The 21,959-nt window shown below is 36.5% G+C and overlaps 1 protein-coding gene across 5 annotated transcripts in view; it reads right to left on the reverse strand.

Annotated features, from left to right (window-relative positions):
• Positions 1-575: 575 nt before the first annotated feature.
• Positions 576-21,959, reverse strand: part of SLC39A12 (solute carrier family 39 member 12) — a 36,554-nt gene continuing 15,170 nt past the window's right edge. For 3 of the 5 annotated variants that reach the window (XM_064408607.1, XM_064408625.1, XM_064408622.1), the window contains 8 exons: positions 20,114-20,285; positions 16,696-16,868; positions 14,817-14,969; positions 13,501-13,611; positions 11,176-11,239; positions 7,410-7,568; positions 5,886-6,073; positions 576-1,549 (listed from right to left, as the gene is read on the reverse strand). In XM_064408607.1, coding sequence (XP_064264677.1) covers positions 1,421-1,549; positions 5,886-6,073; positions 7,410-7,568; positions 11,176-11,239; positions 13,501-13,611; positions 14,817-14,969; positions 16,696-16,868; positions 20,114-20,285 — 1,149 coding nt within the window. In that variant the 3' untranslated portion in view covers positions 576-1,420. The remainder of the gene's footprint in view (positions 1,550-5,885; positions 6,074-7,409; positions 7,569-11,175; positions 11,240-13,500; positions 13,612-14,816; positions 14,970-16,695; positions 16,869-20,113; positions 20,286-21,959) is intronic. The other 2 variants (XM_064408610.1, XM_064408611.1) reach the window with 2 other exon arrangements.

A 21,959-nucleotide genomic window follows, 5' to 3' on the forward strand; every position in this document is an offset into this window, starting at 1 on the left:
CCTTCACTAGGAGCTATCAAATAAACACAGGGCATGTTGTGAGACAGTCATGTTGTGTCATAATGTAGAGATATTTCAGGACAGAGTTTAGACAAAGAAAAGAAAACTTCCACTTGCTTCATAAGGAATATGTTATATATATTCCTTATGAAGTTATATATACAAGTTATTCTGTAACTTGTTCTCCCTATTTCCACAGCTCATCAGAAGAGAAAGAAAGAACATAATTTAGTTCTCATACAAAAGTATAAATAAGATAGGGGAGAAGTCCTTGCACCAGAAATTGAGATCATGTAAAGAGCTGAAATCACACAGCTGAATGTTACCCAATATCTCCTGGAAGCTGCTCAGGATATCAGAAAAGGCAGAATTTGTATATTTGTTTCAGACCTGGTTCTGCAAAACTAAATTAAATTATCATCTCAACTTCTGCAGAATTAACTTGAAATCAAGAGGACTAATTACACAAAAATCACTCAGGATGGGAAGAGTTGCAGTGAGGCTACATGCCCCCTAGACAACTGAAAAAGCTCTTTCCACAATGCGCATCACATAACTATGATTAAGCTAATTGCTGACAGGAAGGCAAGTGTTTATTGAATGTGATGTCTCAGAGGCAACAAGAAATCCCTTTATTTGAGAAGCCTGGAAGGAATATCAGGGTAAAGCAATTTAAGCATATTTTTTGGAATGCTTCATAAGCAGTTGCTAAAAGCAACCACCAGAGGTGAGATAATGCAAAAGATGGTTAGTCCATGACTGTCACAGGTTCCATCACACATATGAGAAATTGTATTATAGTCCAAAAAGAGTATTCCCAAATTTCTGTATCATAAACTTCAATATTTACACTTTTCACTTTTTCCTGCCACAGTGGTCCAGTAAGATGTAACTGATGAGAATCTTTATGTTGACAACGTAGAAAGGGCAGATTTTACGAGATTGCTTTATGCCATTTAGCAGTTTAACTTTGCTATACTTTTTAGATTTACAGAAAATATTCTTTGTACTAAAAGGCAAAAAAACCATTCCATATTCAAATTATTCAATTATGGTTAGTCCACTTTAATTATTGCATATAAAAGTGTTTTATTCTTTTCTTCAATCAGACTGGCAGAGATCACTTAGAGCATTCAACTAGAACAGCCTCAATAAAAGCTAATCAAAAGCTCCTGTGAGTTTGAGCATGGGATCTGGTAAACTCAGTAACAAATAAAACAGAATTCTAAATATTCGTGTTTACAAAAAAAAAATAATTACAAAAATCTGGATAATAAGTTAATAAAGTAAAATAGTTATCTACTGTTCAGATATAAAATCCCAGCAACTTAATTTACATATTACTATGGCAGATATAACAAAATTGTGAATAATGCTATCCACTGTCATAAGTGGTACTTCGAGATTTCCAACAGAAAACTTATATTTTAATTTTCTGTTCAAATACAGCCAAAAGTAAGAGGCAAAGCCAGCCTAATAGTAATCCAAGGTTCTGTAGAAGAAACATCAACCAGGGTCGCCGTGTCTGAATATGAGTCATTTCAGGAAGCTAAAAAAAGAATAAGACAGCAGAATGAGAGCCAGATACATTCATCTGTGGGAAAAAAAAAGTTATGGGAAAACAAGGCAAACTTCATTTAAAAAAAAAAATAAAATTTCAAAATGCTGAGCTTCTGACTGTAGTTATTAATGTGTAGCATTTTCTACACATTTTTACAAAGCTGATCTTGACAGTGAAATATGTAAATTAATCAAATTCTACCCACTTTGATTCTTTTACTAGCACTGACAAGAATTATAAATAAGATTCTGAAATTTGTTAACGTGTCAATATTTTGTAGTAATTTTATACAGCTGTCTGCAAGGAAATGCTTATTTAGTGAAATTAGTGATTTCCTTTTGTGGGAATAAACTATTGGAGTGTTTTTTGCTTCAGTACTATATATAGGGTCAATCATGCTTTTTTCTGAAATAACTGGCAACACTCCTATTTACTTGGGCTTTAGGAAATGTACAAGTAGAAAACAGAACTTTTAAAATATGCTTGAAAAAAATGGTTAGTATTTTTCTCTGTGAGTTTTAAATCATGTAATGGAGCAACACTTGTTTATAATCAAAATAAAAGCTACTTGCATTGACCTTTCACTCTACACAGTGTATTTTATCAAAGGTTTAAACTAAATATGTGTCTAAACAGAGCTTGCAGAAATGATGCCTCAGGCTCAAATTGTCTTAATATTTCTGCTTTATTCAGGGGAAACACTGATGACTGCTAATACTGTCACATCAACTCTGGAAATAAATACAGAGCAATAGTCCAGTGCTGACCTCTGGTTTTGGTTGTGTGTTTTTTTCTGTGCTTGAATAAAACTACTGTTCCTGTGCACTTTGGAGGCTCTTCACAGTAGCTGTAACAGCAGCAGCCACTGGGAGACAGTGGAGTGGTGCTGACCAAGGAGGTTACCAGGAGTGTTTGCTATGCTTGTCCTTCCCTCTGTCAGAGGGGGTTCTCTGGGGCTGTGGCTTCTGCATTCTTCTTTTGTCTTAAAGTTGGCCTGGGCCCAAAACAAAACTGTGCTGAAAAATCTGCCTCTGCTTTAAAGTTTTGCCTGAAAAAAACAGGGAAACCCAAATGCCCTGTATTTTCACAACAAGGCAGTGGTTTAAATTACAGTACAGAACTTATGTAGCCATATTTGATCAGTGTTTAAAGATAACAATAAACTTTTAATCTAAAGGAAGTGTAAACACCTCAAAGTTCTGATGGAAATCAAACTCTGAAGTGACAGTTTTAAGTGCTCAGAGCACACAGAGTTTTTTGTGTATATAAGTAAAAACTGCTAATTAAGACCTAGCCTGAATCCAGGGTTACAGTCTAGATGTTTGGTCTTTCTTATTTATCCTTATAATCAGTCTATTTTTCCTCTTCCCCAGTGCCTGAGTGAAAAGTTCTCCAAACAGGAAAATTTTCTCCTGCCACTGCAAAATTTAATTTTCATTGTTGTCTGTGACAATTTATTTATTGCTGTCAGTGGCAATTTAGGAGCTACACACATGCACAGTAGGTTCCTAAGAGTTTTCAAAGGAATTTTTAGCAAGTTGTACCCTTTCCACATCCAGTGCTGATGTCTGCTCCCTCCATCTCACCTACGTGCATCTAATCAACACACCAACCATTTCTACAGCCATACCTAGCGTGACACCCCTGCTCATCTGTTAAAATGAAATGGCTGCTGTCACAACATCAGCTATGGTTCCCAGCTCTCTCTGAACACAAAAGCCTGTGGTACAGCAGAGAGAATGTTGTTGTTAAAAAGCATAACTGTTCAGCTGGCAGATGCAAACCACACTTCACGAGTTAAGGGAACGTAGCACCACATCCAAGCTGTTGGAAGCTATCACACTTGCTAGTGCTTCAAGTCTGCCAGAGGCCAAAGAGGTACAGCTAATCAAGGGACTGCTCTGTTCTACTCCAGCTCATGTTATCATGAGTGCACAAAAGATAAGAATAAATAGGAAGCAGCAGGCTGAAAGAAGGTATGAGAGGCTCTCAGTAATGTAGTGGCTGAAAAAGACCAAGCTGGGCACATGTGACATGGCTGCTGCACTGCAACAGTCCAGGAAATCACTTTAAAAACTACCTTCTTATCTTCAAAATTGAAAACATTTTTAAAATTAATCAGAGTAAGCTCCAGTTTTTTATGATTTCTTGGTGGAAAATGATGGATATAAGTGATTTTATCTTTTGTTCCTTATTCAGTTTCTGAAATTATTAGTCTACCCAGCTTGCTAATGGAGTTACAATGCCATTTGTAGAAATGAAAAACCTTTAATTAACCACAGAAGTAGATTTGTGCTACTTTGTCTGTGGTGGCAGCCTCACAGTGCTGTTCTGTCGACAAACTTCCACTCACACCCCTCAATGTTCCTCAGTGCACAAACCAATGAGGCTGTTCAGTTTTATTTAACTGCAATTCTGACAAGCACATGAATATGTGAAAGCCCATAAAACAAGTATTGAAAATAACAGTCAAACTCTGTGTACTATTAAGTGTTTGCACACCATTGGCAGGAGCACTGATGACTGTTTATATATGAGAGTGCAGTAGAGTATAGAACCTATTGCTGTGCAGAAAGTAGAAAAATACAAAAAGAATATGCACCTCAAGAGAAAATGAGCCAATTTTATGAGCCAACACAAAACTTTTCAGAGTTATAGATGCCTGCAGTGCTACATAAATATTTTTTAAAATAAAATAATTTCTGAGATATTCGACACTAACATACAGGTGAGCCACCCAAGGGCAGTTCTTTTGACAAAATCTAGAAAAAGGCTGATAAGAGTCTTATTAATAAAAGGGATTGAGAGAAATAAGATCCTCCCCTCTCTCTCCCCTCTTTCTTCCCTACACATCAAGATGTGATTATGATGACAAGCTGAGAACAAGGCAAAACATGTTCCTGTCTCTGCCTGGGACTATATTTTCTCTTGGGATTTACAGCTGGCACATTGCTTTGAAGACTCAGGGAAAAACATGGTATTGTTCTAGGAGCTAGGGGAATCTTGATGGATGCCAATCCTGCACTGAAGGAAAAATACGTGTACATCGTTCTCAGCCCCATTAGTAAAACTATGCCTAGACAGTTGGTAGGCAGCCTCACTTCCAAATTTCTCTGCCAGAACAAGCTGCAACTTGGTACAAAGTGTTCTTGTCTGTTCTTGTCTGTTATTTACTACCTCAGTCAGGACTGTTGACACATCCACAATCCTTTGGCCGTTCCCTCTTAGGTGAACTTTATGTTGATTTTACTTTAGTTACAATAGCAAAAACAGACTAAAATACTACCAGGGTCTAAGATCAATTACTGTAAGTAAAATTTTAAATAGGTCATAATACTGCAATGGCATATCAGGTTTAAAGTATGATGCCTGAACCTGGTAAAGAGCATCTCAGTCATGAAGTGATAATAAATACAAATAAAGACAGCCTTGGGAAAAAACAAAGCAATAATTTTGGAAGAGACTTCTTTTTTTCTCCCTTGTGATCTACTCACTTAAAACATTCCATCTTTGTGGAGGAGATTGGAAGGAGCTTTACATCAACACATGATGGTTAAAGACCCATGTGACAAAGCTGGGCAGGCATTTAAGTTCTGCATTGCTACGAGTGTAACAGTTATCTATCTCTTGATTATGTGGCCTGAGGCATCTGCATGAGCTATGACTGCTCCACACTTTTGCTCAGACCTTCCTCCTACCTCATATCTTCACACTATTTTTCTATAGACAGATCATTGCTATTGAACTAGGAGTATGAAAAATATTGGGCAACTATTAAAAAGTTGAGGCAATCTGAAGGTTTTTTTATTACTTGAGATCTAATTGAAACCTCCCTAAGACAAAAAGGAAGTGTTCAGGATAAGCATCTTATATTTTAGTTCTGAAACTGCAAGTTTGCATTGAAACAAAGGGTGAAAAATATATAAAGAAAAGGGCAGAAAAAGAAAAAAAAAAAACCACCATTTTTTTCAAGATCTTAAAACTCCTGAAGGTTCAAATAGATGTTTTACTAAAAAACTAAAAATAGATTGTTTCAAAGTCTTTAAAACATTTTTTAAGACTCTAAAATTCCATTATGCCTTTCTGTTTTTCAGTCTCTTAATGGTCTTTATTTCCCCTGTTCATTATAATGACACCTAACATGAGAGTGACACAGAAGAAAAACAGATTACTTTTCTAAGCACTGTACAGACACAGGGCACACAACAGGCTCTTCCCAACAAGCTCTTTTTGTCTCCAAGTTCATCCCCCTGCATTTGCCTGGCAATCATCTATGATGTGGCTATGCTATAAAGAAAATATAGAAATAGACTGAAGTTCTCACCATTTCTGCTAAAGATAAATACAAGAACATTCCAGCTGTGATAGTAAAGATCCAGTTTTGAATGGATGGGTCAGTCGACAGAGAAAGGCCAATATAAAGTCCTAAGAATGCTGTTAGTGCACTTATAAAATTCATCAAAATTGCAATCTTCGTTGGGAGCCCAGTACTTAGTAGCACAGCAAAATCTCCTGCACAGAGAAGAAGAACATTTATTATTTAGTTGATAAATGTCATTTTCAGACTCTTGGTAATAAAATATGAAGGAAAATAGTTAAGATATGCAAAAAGATAGTGAATGATGGATGGATGGATATCTGCCTTTAGAATTTTGTAGAATTAGTTATAAACTTGTCCTATGTGAAAGAAAAATCTCAAAACAAAGAAATCATATTGATTTGTACTTGTTTAGCTGTTCCTAAAGATAGCATACAGTACTGAGGAGTGGCTTTCTGTTAGTTCTCTGTGTTCCGTGACATTTCCAGCTTGGATACATGCAAAAGTGAAGTCACATGGTTTCCCAGAGTTTCTAAATCTTTCTCCACTGGGAACTTGCCAGTTCAAATTATGTGGGTATATTTGCAGCATGGTCTTTGAGTGTTTTACAGGTGCTGCAAGTCAGAGTAATCTATGCCAGTCTGATCCCAGTCTGAGTGTAATCCCACTGATTTCAGTCCTAATCAGATGGAGTAAATTGTACATCAGAATCCCATCACACATTAGCCTTCTAAAATGACAGATTTCATAACAGGCCAAAACTAGAAGATTTGAAAAGTTTTGCTCCATGACTGTAAAAATGTCACTTTGACACTGGGGCAGTACTGCCCCAGAATTAAGAAGGTGTCTTTGGAGGTAATTGTCAAGTATTTAAATTTGTTTTGCTATGCAAACAAGAGTTACCAGATTTACAGCAATCCTCCATCCCACCTTTTTGTTTGGAGGAGTTTTCTACATAGCACATGAAATCTTCAGTCATTTAATGATAGAAATGAGAGCCTGCAGTTCTCAAATAAAACTTCCCAATTCATAAACATTCATCAACACAATGTCAGGAGCAGCTTCAGCCATGCTGGAAGTTTTACCAGAAAAAATCAATCAAGGGCACTATACAATCCTCCCGTCTTGTCCAGCAGGAATGAGGGTAGTAAGAGGAATACTTGATTAAATAGCTCTGCTGCATATTGAAATTCTTGGATAGCCCATTGTGTCAGGCACAGCCATTACACACACATGGGTCCTGCTAACAGTTTATTATTTTTTGTGTCTGTACACATAAGAATAACAGGTCACTCCTGACCTGATATCATTTGCATCTGGAGAAAGTGAAATGGGAAGGCATCCAGTAATGAGTGCAGAAGCCTCCTCTGATTTTTGTGAAGGGCAAAGAAAGCATCAGTCTCACACTGCAATGCTGTAATTTATGGTACTATAAGCAAGAATTCCCACAAATGTCATACAGAAAAGAAATTTTTGGGAAACCTGGAAATAAAAAGTCAATCAGGAAAAATACATACATATATTTCTTACCCATTTCATGAGGAATTTCATGGCATAAAATAGCAACAGTCGTTGTCACACCTGTTTCTGTTGAGGATGAGAATGCTGCTCCTATTACCAAGCCATCAGCAAAATTGTGAAGACTGTCACCCACCAGAACCATTATTGCTAACAAGCTGATTTTTTTACCTCAAAAAAGAAAAACAAACAAACAGATAAAACCCCCAGTATTAACCTAAACAGATATTGCCAGCTTTGTTATGTTACAAAAGATTTGGTGTTTTGGTGACTTTGCATATAACATTACAAAAAGTCATAATAATCAGAGGGAAATAGCGTTTATCTGATTTGTCCTTGTTATTACACGTTCTTCAATAGATTTGAAACAAAAAAGTACATTCCAGAACAATTCAAAATGAGATGCAAATACCAAGAAATAACTTGGCTATAGGTCAACTATATAATAACTTGAATAGGTCAACTATTAGACAAAAATTTAGGTTTGTGTCCTCCCTCATGAAGCATCCTAAGGCTCTTTATTTGATGAAATTCACACAAGTTTTCTAGTTGTTATTTGGAGTTCTTCCACCATTGCTCATAGAATTATATAGCAGAGCTGTAGTGAAGATGAATATTTGGTCTCACGCAGCTGATTGTTTTAATCCTGTAAAGCTTGCTACTACTGAGTAGTATTTGCAGGGTCTGGTTTTTTATGCAATTGTATTACAGTAAAAGATAGAAATGAAAGACAACAAGCCTCAGAATATCACTTACAGTACAGGATTACAGCATGCTTATAGCCAACATGTGTTCCATATGTTATGCTCATAGTACTCCTATCTGGAGCACTACTCATGGGTGTAGATGGCTCTTTGTCTTTCCCATGCTGCTCTGTGACCTTGTTTTAGTGTGGAACAGTATACTGGGTGTTCATGGCATCATGTCACCTGGCATGAGTGGAAAGGTGCTACTAGCAATGCAAGTACTGAAATCAAGCTAGGGAATTAGGGACAGTCTCTCTGCCCAGCCTGTAACAGAAACAGCTGGGTGGAATGCTGAACAGATTCCCAGGGAGGCAGTTTATCTCTTCAGGAAGCAAGAAGCTCCATATAGGTTCAATGTCTAAACTTAGCAACACACAATTGGCTGCTCTATCCTGTATTTTTTCATTCATTTAATCTACAAGCTTACAGTCAGGGCTGCCTAATGTCTGTCAAGAAACTCATCCAGCTTCCCTCTACACAGAACGGATAGAACACTTTGAAAAGGGTTTGTTTCATGCTTGAAGAAGCAGGGTCATGATTTGGGCCCTAAATATGTATTTTTCTAACTTTTGGTGGCCCCACATAGACATAATATGACCAACTAAGGAGCAAATGTCAAACTGCACCAATCTGTCTGAACACAGTTATTACCAGGTCTCACTCCAGTAATGTTTCTCTGAGATGACCATTTTATAGTGATGGGGGAGATATTTTTTTCACATAAACTGGCTAGAACTGAAGTCTTGGACTATTATAAAAAACACACAGAGCATATAAAAGCCTAACAACCGTATTCAGAAAATCCTCCCTGGTTGTCTGGGAGCTCTGTGGGTTCAGAAAAATTGGCAGGCTTCTTAGATTTTACTGCCAGCTTACAGAGCAGGATGTGGATGTCCCCAGTTTGCACAGTACTTTCTAAACACTATGGGCAGTTTATAATCAATAGTGCAGAGCATGAATTACACAGAAATAAGAGATTGCTGCCTTACATTAAGTTTGTGATTTGTAATAAGCAGGTCAGGATGAATTCATGGCCTGCCCTGAGGTCTTATTAGTCTGTTTTGTTCAAGTATCTGATTGCTGGAGAAGATATACTCCATGATTACTGGAACTCATTCCAGGATGTTTTAGTATAACACAGGGATCGGGTTAACATTGTGGAGCAATTACAGATATAAGCTTTGTGAACTTACTTGACAGAAAGTTAAGAAGATGCATGTATAAACAAATCTGAATGTTTATCTTACTTCACTTTCAGCCTATTTTAAAGCAACTTTGTTACTGGCAATTATCTCATTGCATTATATTCCAACACAAACTATTAACTATTAACTTAGTACCTTAACTTTTTCTACAAAGCCTCTTTTTCTTCAACAATCTTCCTTTTTTTCTTTGCTTAAATAGAGGATCAGAAGTCATAGTAAATTCTATTCTATAATGTCCATAAAACTACATAGGTACCTCAATCATATACATCACTTTTTAAGTTTAGAATAAGAGTTTAAAGCAAACATTTATCCATAAATATTTTCCAATTTTTCCATGACTAACACCGAAAAAATATTTCTAGTCAATGTAAAGTGTCACTAAGTACAACAAATATAAAATGCTACTGCTTTTCTCTGATATTGATAGAACAAGTATGGATAAACACAGAGAGGGCCAGTCAGACATCTTTTTATTTAGAAAGTTTCTTTTTTTCTAAGTTATTCCCTCACTCTCTATGGTGATTCACTCTTTTTGCAGTCCTACTTGGCAGGCATTTACAGTGAAGCTTTGCAGATCTGGAGTTGTCAGGCTTCTCTCTTAGACCTGCAGATTCCATTCAATTTTGGGGAAGAAACACCTCACTCAGTATCAAGGTACCCAGGTATATTATGCTCTTAGTTATTTAAAATAACTATAATGAAACAAACTTTTGTAATTACGTATTCCCACCCCCCCTACAAAAACCCAACAAATTACCTCCCACCCTTCCCTACTAAGGTTTCATTAATGGAAGTAAGACTGAGGTATGAGGAAAAATTAAACTAAACAAAGATTACTGAGAAGCTATCTGAAATTTAGTAACTTGGAACACATAACACCGATATCACTAGAAATTTGTTGGTGCTTAGCAGGTAATGATGATTGAACCAAACAGAAACATCTAGAGATGAACCATGTAGTCACGTTTAAACTGGCACTGGACTGTGTGTACTGGAGAGGTGAAAGAGAAGAAATGAAAATCCAGATTCCTAACGCTTCAGAAATAGAAATGAAATCCACAAGAACAGAAGAGAACATTAAGAACCTAGAAGAAGATAATGATACAATTCAATAAATCAAACTGATGACCTGCAATCACAAAATAAAGGGGGCGCCAATTATAGTAAATAAACTGATTTCAATTAAAGTATTATTCCCTCAGTTAAATGACTGAAACTCTACTGAATTCACCAAGGTCACAAAGTACAGTTAAAGGCAAAATTTGGTTTATACTCTATTTTCGTATTTTTACTAAGCAGCAAAAAGCCACAGAAGACAGGAGTTGTCAAAGTTCTCAGAAGCAAACAGATTACTCTAAAACTGAGAGCCATCATGAGGCTACAATTCCATACCTGTGACAAACCATTGCTGCTTTAAAGAGTTTATTGCTTTACTGTTTAAGAGAAGGATGCAGAATTATATTAGCACAGCAAGCCTACAAAAAAATGTTTCACCACTTTCAGAAATAAAAGCCCGAGCTAAATTTAAAATTATAAAAATATGTCTTGACTATTTCCCTTTAAGCAAAGACTTTAGGAAAATAGAATGCAACAGTGAGACAGAAAATACTAAAGCAAGGACAGTGTGAGATTAATGAACTTCACAATTACAGGGTTGGCAGCTGAGAAGGTCTTTAAGCAGAGATTAAATTATGTAGCCAGGCACTGTCAAATGTGATGATGTGTCACACAGCAAACACAGAGCTAAGCCAGCTGCACACTTTCAATTCCATCTTAGGTCTGAAGGATTTTCCTGTCTTGTCTAGTCTTTTTATTGATACTAACTTTTTTTGCTGATCACCTTGCTGTCCGGAGGAGCTTCAGCAGGTTCAGAATCTTCCGGGCTTCTCTAGTTAAAAGCAAAGATAATGAGTCAGTGTTAAGGCTGTCTTCCAGCTGCTGCCATAAATACAGGAAAATATCAACAAAGTTCAAGGTATTTGAATTAAAGATAGTCATTGGTTATTTGCACAGATGTCATTAGAATAATTTACTGGCCACTGGCAGTATGATTGGTACTGCAAAAACACATGAAAAGGAAATCTACCTCTAGCAGGGAGGCTTAAGTCTAATTCAGGCAGGAAGAAATACATTCATAGGCATTGTTGTAACCCAAGAAAACCACACATCTGCTTGAATACACAAGAATCTTAGCCAAAGACTAGAAGGGACATTATAATTAAAATTGCATGTTTTGATTTTGTCATAACTGGATAACTGTATTTTCCTGGAGAATGTGTCCATAGGATTTCCAGGGAAAAAAAGTCTTTTAGTCACTCATGTTCTTCACAATTTCTCTGTGAAAGCACAAGACTAAAAAATATGATCATCAGTAGGTTTCATCCCCTTTCAAAATATAGGGTTTTTTTCTTCAGGGTGGTGCAGCCTCCAGTGTCTTGTGTCTTGGCTTTTAGCAAGGGCTTCATCTCAGCAGCAGGCAGCACTGGCTGGGCATAGCAACACTTGAGTACACTCCATGGTGAAATTTACCCGTACTTCAAGTGAAGAAAGAGACAGTGACTTCCTCCTTATCCTAGAGAGCGAAATTGATGCACCAGCCCAAACATTTAAGTAATAGATACTGCAACTGTTGGGAAATAAATAGAACATGAGTAATCTCTCACTGCCCCTACCTCGTTGGGGTTTTGCTTTCTGATTGGAGAAATTATTAGAAATTCATGTGAGGGAGAGAGAAGCCTAAAGACTTGTTTGCTTAAAACTAGAAAGACTGAAATTTAGTTTCTGAGGGCTTTGTTCCCAAAAAAGTATGTTAAAACCTATTATGACAGCCAATGGAGTCAACAACAGCACAAGAGCTCTGTGCTAGGGACAGCAGCCACCTCTCCAAAAACTGTAGCAGGGATGTGCACTGGCTACAAAATAGGATATGTTTATTGGTTGGTCTTAGCTTGGTTGCTGATGAAGGACATGTTCTGTAGAAGCATGAGGAGAGAAGGAAAAATAATTGTTTCTCATATTTTACTTTTTAAAGGAAACATAAATGTCTCTAGTTCCCATGACTGCAGCCAGTCATAAGAATTCCAGTAATTGTTCCACTTCTTCTATATTTATTCACATGCCACTTCTATGAACTGTGAGTCAAATCTGCAAGACTAATTACTGATCTGAAGGATTTATAAGTTTTTCTTAGTCAACCAGTGTTTGTCTTAGTATTACTCACATGATTCTGAAAAATTGCCTGCTCTTGTACAAACCAGCTCAGCCAGCCTAATTCTATATAGATATTGTGATCTATGTAGAATTTTGGGGGGATCTTGCATCTGAGGGGAACAACATGTTCATTATCATAAACAGGAAGCTTTGACATGTCTCACAAAGAAGTAAACATGCTTCACTCCTCTGTTTGATCTGGTTTTTATTGAGAGTTTTCCAACTGTGTTTTAGAAATTAGAGGTGACTCATGAGGGTTTTGCCCATCACAACTAGATTAGTAATATGGAGTTCACCTGTGCATCAAGATACTGGATATAAACTGAAGACATTTGTTGAAAGAAAGAGAAAACAGGGTAAAATTTATGACTCAATTTAATTTGCAAAGATTTATTTTTCTGGATACTATCCACAGACAAGTATAAAAGTATGTAACTTCTTATAGGTAAGCACCATTCCAGATATCTAAAGTGTTTACATTACTCTTCAAATCTATGGAAAAATGCCCAGGAACAGTCCAGGATTTAATCTGTTCACTAATTATGCACTTAACTCCCATTGTAGGAAGTTCCGAAGTTTTTCCTAAGGGAGAGCCTAGTCTGCCTTTACATATGATCAATGTATAAAAAAAAGGGAGAAAGAAATCTTCAATAATTTTATCAACAAAATGTATAACAATACACGAAGTGTATTGTTATAGCAATCTGATACACACTTAAGAAAAGTTACTGTAAAATATCTGTTCTTGATATATCTGTAAAAGCTCATTATAAACTTCAAAATTTAGAGATTCTTGACAATCATGTCAAGTAATAAACAACAAATCAACAAAAGCCTGAAAAATAATACTGATTTATTACATTAATTTTGTTCATTTCTTTAGAGAAACAGAGAAAGAAGAATTTAAATTTAGGGAATTATGTCATATTGGTAACCTACCAACTGTATGGTTGAAGTAGATTTGCCTCTGCCTGAATGTTCATTTAATTCAGACTCCACTGGAAGATCATGGGAATGTCCCCAGTGCCCATTAACTAAAGAAAGGCCCTGCTGAATGAAGATGCTTTGCAATTAGTTCTGAAACCCAATAAACACAGGTGCAGCAATTCTCAGTGTTTTGTGGAAATTTATCATTTTTAATGATTTTTTTTCCCAAACAAAATCTGTTGAAAAAAATCACTGGCATCAACATTTCCTTAAGATTATTTTGTTAAAAACCCTGAAAAGTGAATCAGATATATCAGTGACAATCACAAAGGTTTGATAAAACATAATTTACTTTAAAAATCATATTCAAATTTGAAGCTGTGATAGATATAAAAATTGACTCTGAGGACTCATCTAGTTCTCAGTAGGAAAAAATTAAAAATTGGTGGGATGATGATAAAACCCTTCTCTCAAACAAGGAACAAAAAGGACTTCTTTTTACCAAGCAAATAAAATATTACCATCATCAAAATACTCTCATTCTATTAATCTCACATTATATTCTTATGGGTGACTCAAAGGTAGTGGGACTAGGGAGTCATTGATGCCTAAATCAGTCTTCACACGCTCTGTAAACAGAACAAGCAAAGGTTTAGCCTTCTTAAGTGACATTAGGATTGTCTCTCATGCTGAGAAACTTAATGAGCCATCACATTTTGTGCTACATTCTATCCTTGTGCATAATCATATTTTCAGGCTCCTGCCATACTGAAATAAAGTAATAGAATTACTGTAAGCATGGCTGTGAGCAAGGAGATCTTATTATTAAAAATTGGGTCCTACTGACTGCAACACACATATTAGATTTTCACATCACTGGGATGGGGATCAAAAACAATTTGGAAATTTTAAGATATCGTTTTTGAAAATATTTAATTCTTGCATCTATCTTTCCATTGCATCTTTCTCCTGTTCAAACAGAGCCTAGAGCAAACAACAGTCACTGCTATTTCATATGGATACACACTTTTCACCTGCTTCAGTGTGACTCAGGAATGTAGGCTTGTGGAACATGTTCAATTAACTGTTCCCTTTCTGGAATTATAAATATATGGAACACATTCATGAAGCAAGCACAATCCACAGAGCAAAGCAAAATAGAAACTGAAGGTCAATCTGGTAGAACCACTTTGGAAAGTAATTATCAATGCTTCATTTAACCCACAGAAATTATAATTAATTTCCACAATCATTTCAACATTCTGTGCACTGCAAAATCTCAAAATACAAGAGGTTTTTTTTTAAGGGTGAATTGTACAAAGCTTTACCTTTTCACGAGGTGTTACCAAAAGAAAGAAACACTTTTCTATCAGAAAAAATCCATGAATTCCTCCAATTATTCCCAAAAGTTTCCAAATATATTCTTTTCCCTCATAGAAATGCTCAATGTCTTGTGCTTCATGTTTATGCAAACCAAGAGTCTAAAATAAAACAGATAAAGTTAAAAAAATTAAAATGGCAATGTTTTAATTTTTGCTACAGCAAGCCATAGTGCATTCATTCATTATAGTCTCAGAATTTTATTTTTCCAGTTCTGTCAAAGTTAAAATGTGTTTTGAAATAATCAGCTGAATAATAGAGGATGAAATGAATCATGAGGAGCACAGCTACGCTTTTTCATCTCTCAGTGGTGAAAGTAACATTATTTTTAGGGACAGCTTTATGAAATCACCCTTTATATATATGAGATATATTTTGTTTGCAATATATTGATGTTAAAATTCTATAAAAAATACTTGTATTATCTTAATATGCAAATTTCATATCGAAAATAGACAAGGAGCTACTGGAGAGAGTCCAGCAGAGGCCACAAAGATGTTTAGGGGACTGGAGCATCTCTCTTATGAGGAGAGGCTGCTGGAACTGGGCCTGCTCAGCCTAGAGAAGAGAAGTCTAAGAGGGGATCTCATTAATGCATACAAATATCTCAAAGGTGGGTGCCAAGAGGGTGGTGCCAGACTCTTTTCAGTAGTTCCCAGCAACAGGATGAGAAGCAGTGGCCATAAACTAAAACACAACTCTACATGAAGTAGAACTTTACACTGGGGGTGGCAGAGCACTGGCATGGGTTGCGCAGGGCAGTTGTGTATTCTCCCTCTCTGGAGACATTCAAAAGCACCTCGATGTATTCCTTGTAACCTGCTCTAAGTTATCCTGCCTTGGCAGTGGGTTGGACTAAATGATCTGCAGGCATCCCTTCCAACTCTAACTATTCTGTAGTTCTGTACCTCTGTGATTCTGTGAAAATAATGCATAAATTAATTCATGCATAAATAATGCAAAAATGCATTTCTGTTGGTTGCTTCCTTCTTTTCCTTAGTGTCACAGCACAGCAGCCCTCCTTTGCTCAGAAAGTGAGGGCTCTAAAGGCTACATCATTAAAACTGGTGAAGAATACTTTCACACTTAAAAGGTGCTGCTGAAAGAAATGCATTTGTCTCACATTCAGTGAGAATTGCCTTCCTTAAACCACTCTCCCAATTTTGCTTCCAGAGATGATGCACTGAGCACAAAGAAAATTTTAAGCAGAATCTGAAGTAAAACTGTGAAGATTTCTTTCTGTGACCACTAATAATAAGTTTACTAATAACATTTGTGTCATATCAGAGGAGACTGTTAAAAATAAATGAATACACAATGGAAAATTTGGTTCTGTTTTGCATTTTATGTTCTTAAAATTTAGATTATGAATTTAGGAAAAGATCATGCTACCCATTTTATTAGAGTTCTAGGCATCAGGATTAATTTTAGGTTGATAGCACCTGGTTCCCTGGAACAATCTGTGGAGGGGACTGTGGATGGCTCATACAACCTTAGAGCAATTTTTGTTAAAATGTGTTACAGAATCTGCCTCGTGAAATAAATTTATACACATCTAGAATGTGCCTTGCAAAGGACTTGTGGAGTTACTGATTTTTTTTTGAAAAATAGGAACCTTTCTTTCTTTGAATTCATAAATAATGGATTTCTACTTATTATTATTTTTAATCTCTCTCTGAGCTACAGAGTGCAAATGTAATTGGAGTGCTGGGGGGATTTCATGGAAAGTTTTCTTTATAACCTGATGAGTATTATCCAGGTTTAAATGAAACCTTTCTCTTCATATATATCAACATTTTAAAAAGCACAGAAGTGTTTATTAGTTACCTGAGGAATAAGATGTAGCAATGCATCTCCAGAAAGGGTTCCAACAGCCAAACCGACAAACAGCTGTAAAATGAGTGTATAGATTTCTTGACAGGAGTTAAACAAAATGAGAGTTGTACCAAACATAGATCCAAGAGTAATAAGTAAAACAGCAACAGTGCTGTAACCATATTCTGTAGGGGAAAACAAATGAAACAAAACAAGGGCACCTTTAATAATCCAATATTTGTATTTGTATTTGAGTATTTTTTTGCATTCATAATTGTTTTTGAGGTCATGTTTACATACCTCTACATACAAGCATGCAGGAGAACTGATTCATTGTGACACTATCTGATTTCAGCAGGGATTCAGTTAATTTTCCTAGTACATGGTACAGTGCAGTGTTTTGGATGCAGGATGAGAATAATGTTGACAACACACTGATGTTTTGGTTGTTGCTAAGCTGTGCTTACCCTAAGTCAAGGACTTCAGTATCTCATGCTCTGAAAGTGAGGAGCTGAACAAGAATCTGGGGAGGTGGGGGAGGAACACATCTGGGACAGGTGACCAAACTGGCTAAAGGGATACTCCACACCACAGAACATCATGCCAAGTGTAGAAACTGTGAGGAATTGGCCAGGAGGGGCTGACTGCTGGCCAGGGGTTAGCTGGGCATCAGTCAGCAGGTGGTAAGCAATTGTGTTGTGCATCACTTGTTTATCTTGGGGTTTATTTCCCTCCCCCCCCTTTTTTTTTTTTTGTAATCTTCCTTCCCATTACTAATTGCAGTAGTAGGAGGAGTAGCATGCATTGTAGATTTTACTTTATCTCAATTATTAAACTGATGATAGCTCAACTGATGGGTTTCATCTTTGTCCAGTTCTCCCCAATCCCTGGGGGAGGAGGCAGTGAGGGGTGGAGAAGTGGCTGTTTCATATTTAGGTTCTGTCTGGGGTTAAGTCACAACAGCCACATAGATTTCTCTAGTAATGTGTGAACAGATGACAGAATTAGAAGCCCAGAAAACATTCATTTTTTCAGGCTCTACATGTAAGAATCTAGTACTTCCAAATTTCAGACCTTAAGAGCTAAACAGACTGTGGCTATGCAAATCAGAAGCACTCAAAGCAGCACAGTGAACTCTGCTCTGCATTTGCTTCCTCAGTTGAAAGATTTATGCTTGAGATTCTATGTTCTCACATGTCACACCTGTGCATCTTTATTGTCAACACCACATTTTTAACCAAATCATTTTCTGTAAAGAAACAAAGGCCTAAAACCTCAAATAAATGTAGCGATCTAATTTAGTTTCTAAGTATAAACATTTTGGCTGAAATTATATTTAAAAATCTGCTGTGGAAATACATCCTTTCAGTTAATACACCAGGACCACCAGCCTATTTTCCCAGATTACTGGGATGTTTTTGAATGTTAGTCTTATAATTCCTCAGAGTTACACGCTGCTCACATTTCCAACCTTTTACACAACATGAATCCTGATTAATTTCTTCAGAAGTCTTATAATGGGAGGTAAAACGCTGATGAGAAACACACATAAAGGAATTAATGCCAAAATATTTAAAACTGTCACTTAACATTTCAAACTTCAATAGCACTGCAAGTGCTTAGCACCTCATAAAATCAGACAGCTAATTTCACACACTGCACATCCATATACAAGAGTATAGTAGATATATATGGAATGTCAGGCCTTGGTGACAGCCAAAACAGCACAGCCCATCAGTAAAATAGAGTTCAGAATAAGACTAATGAGCCTAAGCTCAGGTCACTAGGTCACACATAGGTCAAACATGGAGTCCTTTATATGATCAAGACAGCAGAAGTGTCCCTGTGGTCATGGAAACCTTCCTTTGTCAAAAAGCACAGGGAAAGGGCTGCAGAAAGGGCTCTTATTAATTCCATTCTGCACTTGAATAGCTCAATTTTTCTCATCTCTCACCTTTATGAGATCAGTAAAATGTCATTGATTGGGCTGATGGCTTTAGACTTGGAAGAATCCCACTTAACAGTGAATTTTTTATGAACCTTGTATGTGACCTGGGTAAGTTCCTTTGTTTTCTTTCTTTGTCCCTTGATTCCTGATCTAAAAAATGGTCATATCTGTGTAGCACAGAAAAGATCAAAGCAGTAAAGACTGCAAGGTGTTCAGGTACTGAGCAGAGATATAAGAAAAGAAAGAAGGACTGCTGCCTATTGAAGATCGATAATGATTCTTCCTATTCTGTATGTCTGTTTCTCCTATAACAATTCTTTGGATATCCATGAGTATTCTTCAATGCTTTTTACTTCTGGGATATTCACATGTGTCCTTTCATGCTTTTTAATTCCAGTGCTGTTCCATAAGGATCACTGAGCAGCAGGATGTGGGGAAAACTTACTAGCTCCAAAAGGTGAAGGTGACCATGTAGATATTAGATAAAGACATTGAAGACATTGATTTGTAGCCTAAAAAGTGCTCCTGTAGATGCAGGCAGTTATGGTTAGATGTCTATTTCTTTTTGGTGATTCCTGACTCCCAAATTCCCCACCAAAATTAATGTCTTTGTTATTACACCAATACACTTTGATTTGTAACCCAGATATCATTGGCTTAAAGTAAGGAAAAAACCCAGAAAACACATTAGAAAGCCCTTTTTCTGATTCAGCTGACCCTGAATCTAAGTCAGCTCAGATTCTGATTTTTCTTTTATAAGGTGGACTAGGGATTGATTACAGGTGAAGTGGAGTCCATGGAACACATGGAGCAGAAAACACTGGAAGCAGAGGCATGTGTGGGCTAAAACTGCAAGTGGAAACAACTCAATTATATACCCTCAGTCAGTTCTTGTTCCAGCTCTATCACACAGGTCCTGCTGCCCTGTTACTGATTTTCTGGATGTTTTTCTAACCCCAATAAAATCCTCAAAGCTTCTCTGCTATAAAATATCACAAGCTGAAAAACCAGTAGTGTTCCTGCACAACTTGTCTGTATCAAGCATTTGCCACATCATGGTATAAAATACCAGCTAATGTAACTTTGAAGCTTTATGTAAGAGCAATGCAATGATTACAACAGAAACCTCGTGCAAATTTCACAATATAAGCCTTTACTGCCCAGCAATCCATAGATGAGAACCTGTTATTGTCTACCTGCTGGCAATATCAAGCAGTACTCTAACAAATGAAGAAAATAAAGCTTAAAACCTTACACATGGAAATAGAATTGCAAATACTATAAAATTTAGACCGTTGAATCCCCTCAATTCTCAATATAATACCATTATCTGACATGTATGCTATGAAATTATAGAATGCATAAATTACAGATGCTATAAGTCCCATGTTCTGGATTATTAATTAACGAAAAGTCTCCAGAAGTCCTTGCACCTTTTTATCTGAGTTTAAATAATAATTTATAAATAAGAACATAACTTACTTTCCACAGTTGTTGGTGGAAGCTTTGTCTGTTTGAAGTCAGGAAGCTGACATGAACAACTTAAAAGTTGTTGAATGATAGCTGGACTGATTTGCTTGAAATGGTCCTTAGAAATGGAGGAAGAACTGTTCTTCATAAATATCTTCACAAGTTCATTGGCAGAGAAACAAACCTTTGTAGAAAATTATACACAATTACTAAACTTGTTGCATATACCTGCATTTAATTTTGAGGTTAAATACAGAATCTTAGAAGAAGACAGGACATTCCAGCCCCAGAAGAAAACTGCTATATATCTATACTCTTTCTTGCTTAAATTAGTTAAATTACTTCAATTGCTTCACTTTTTTTCTGTGTAAACTTGATACTACCATATATTTCTGAAAGACCAGAATCTTTGGGATAAATTAGCTCAATTTCTATTGAAGTCAATTAATGTCATTAAGATCTTACAAAATAATATATCTCAAAATTTTATTGTTATATGTGCTAAGAAAAATGTTTTAATGCTAATATGAACCATAGTCTTAGCTATTCTTGTGAAACTACATTTGCAGTATTTGTGCTAATAATAATTGTGCTAATTGTGCTATTCATATAAGATACTGCCTACATCAAAGCAATGCTGAGATTCGTCCTTGTACTGGATCTTCAGTAAGATATGGAAATAAGTTAGCTTTTTAAATTCATTAAATGAGTGCATGTCAGCAGACAAGATGTTACATAGTCTAATATTGGTCTAAAGATTGCTTAATAATTGTATTATTACAGGTACTTCAGAATTGCATCTAGTTTTTTGTTCTTGCTTGGAGCACCTCTATGTCAAAAGAAACAATTTTTCATGGAAGCATTTATATTTCAAAAATTTTCATGAAGAGTTGTGTTTTTCTGTCTAGGATAAAACTTCTAGTAAAAACATGAGCAGTTAACACAAGAAAAATTCTAGTGGAAATTTCTGTAAACACTTTTAAACAGAAGAACCGCAGATCAAATATGTTATCTTGTTAATAATCTTCATTTCTTAATCTCATCTGATGGGCTGTGATTCAATATTTAAAAACAAAAAAAATTTCTTTCATTTAAATTGGTCTGCATCTGAGACTCGAGGCATTCCTATTCTTTCTCTCATTACTGAAGCGTAAGCTTCTTCTGAAATTAAGTATAATTACCTTTAAATAACCCAGTTAAAACCCAACACATTCCTGCTATTGCTCATCCATTAATGAAGTAAAATATGCCCTGTGGTTCACTAAGAAACTGAATTAATAGAGCACTGATATATTTTTTCTGAAAACCACATTCAAGTATTCAGGATAACGGGTGATCTTGTCACCTGGACCTGCCTTCAAGCCAAGGAGAGCATGAAGACAATCAAGACCTACTATATTGGAAGAGACCTTAATTTTGCCTGTTCTAGGCAGTGATATTGACTCTAGAACTAGGGACCACTGACATCTGGTATTAAGTTGGAAGACTGGGATTTTGGCTGGTTATGAGCAGCATTGCTGACCGTAACAGCAGGGATAACACCTTCACCAACAACTTGAGTGATGGCACAGAGTGCGCCAGATGGCATTCACAGGTAAAACTCAACTGGCACCACTAGTCAGTATGCCGATGGGTGTGGCTGCTATTTAGAGGGACCTTGACAAGACAAGGAAATGGGAGGACCAGACTCTCATGAAGATCAGCCAAGACAAATTTATTGTGCTTCACACAGAATAGCTCCATGTGTCAATGAAGGCTAGGGAAAACTGGCCAGAAGGAAGGCAGGTTTCCAGAAAAAGCCCTTGGGGTGGCTCCTGACAGGAAACTTGAACATGAGCCACCAGTGTGCCCTTGTGGC

Source organism: Passer domesticus, chromosome 1, assembly GCF_036417665.1.
Source record: "Passer domesticus isolate bPasDom1 chromosome 1, bPasDom1.hap1, whole genome shotgun sequence".
In the NCBI taxonomy this organism is placed as follows: domain Eukaryota; kingdom Metazoa; phylum Chordata; class Aves; order Passeriformes; family Passeridae; genus Passer; species Passer domesticus.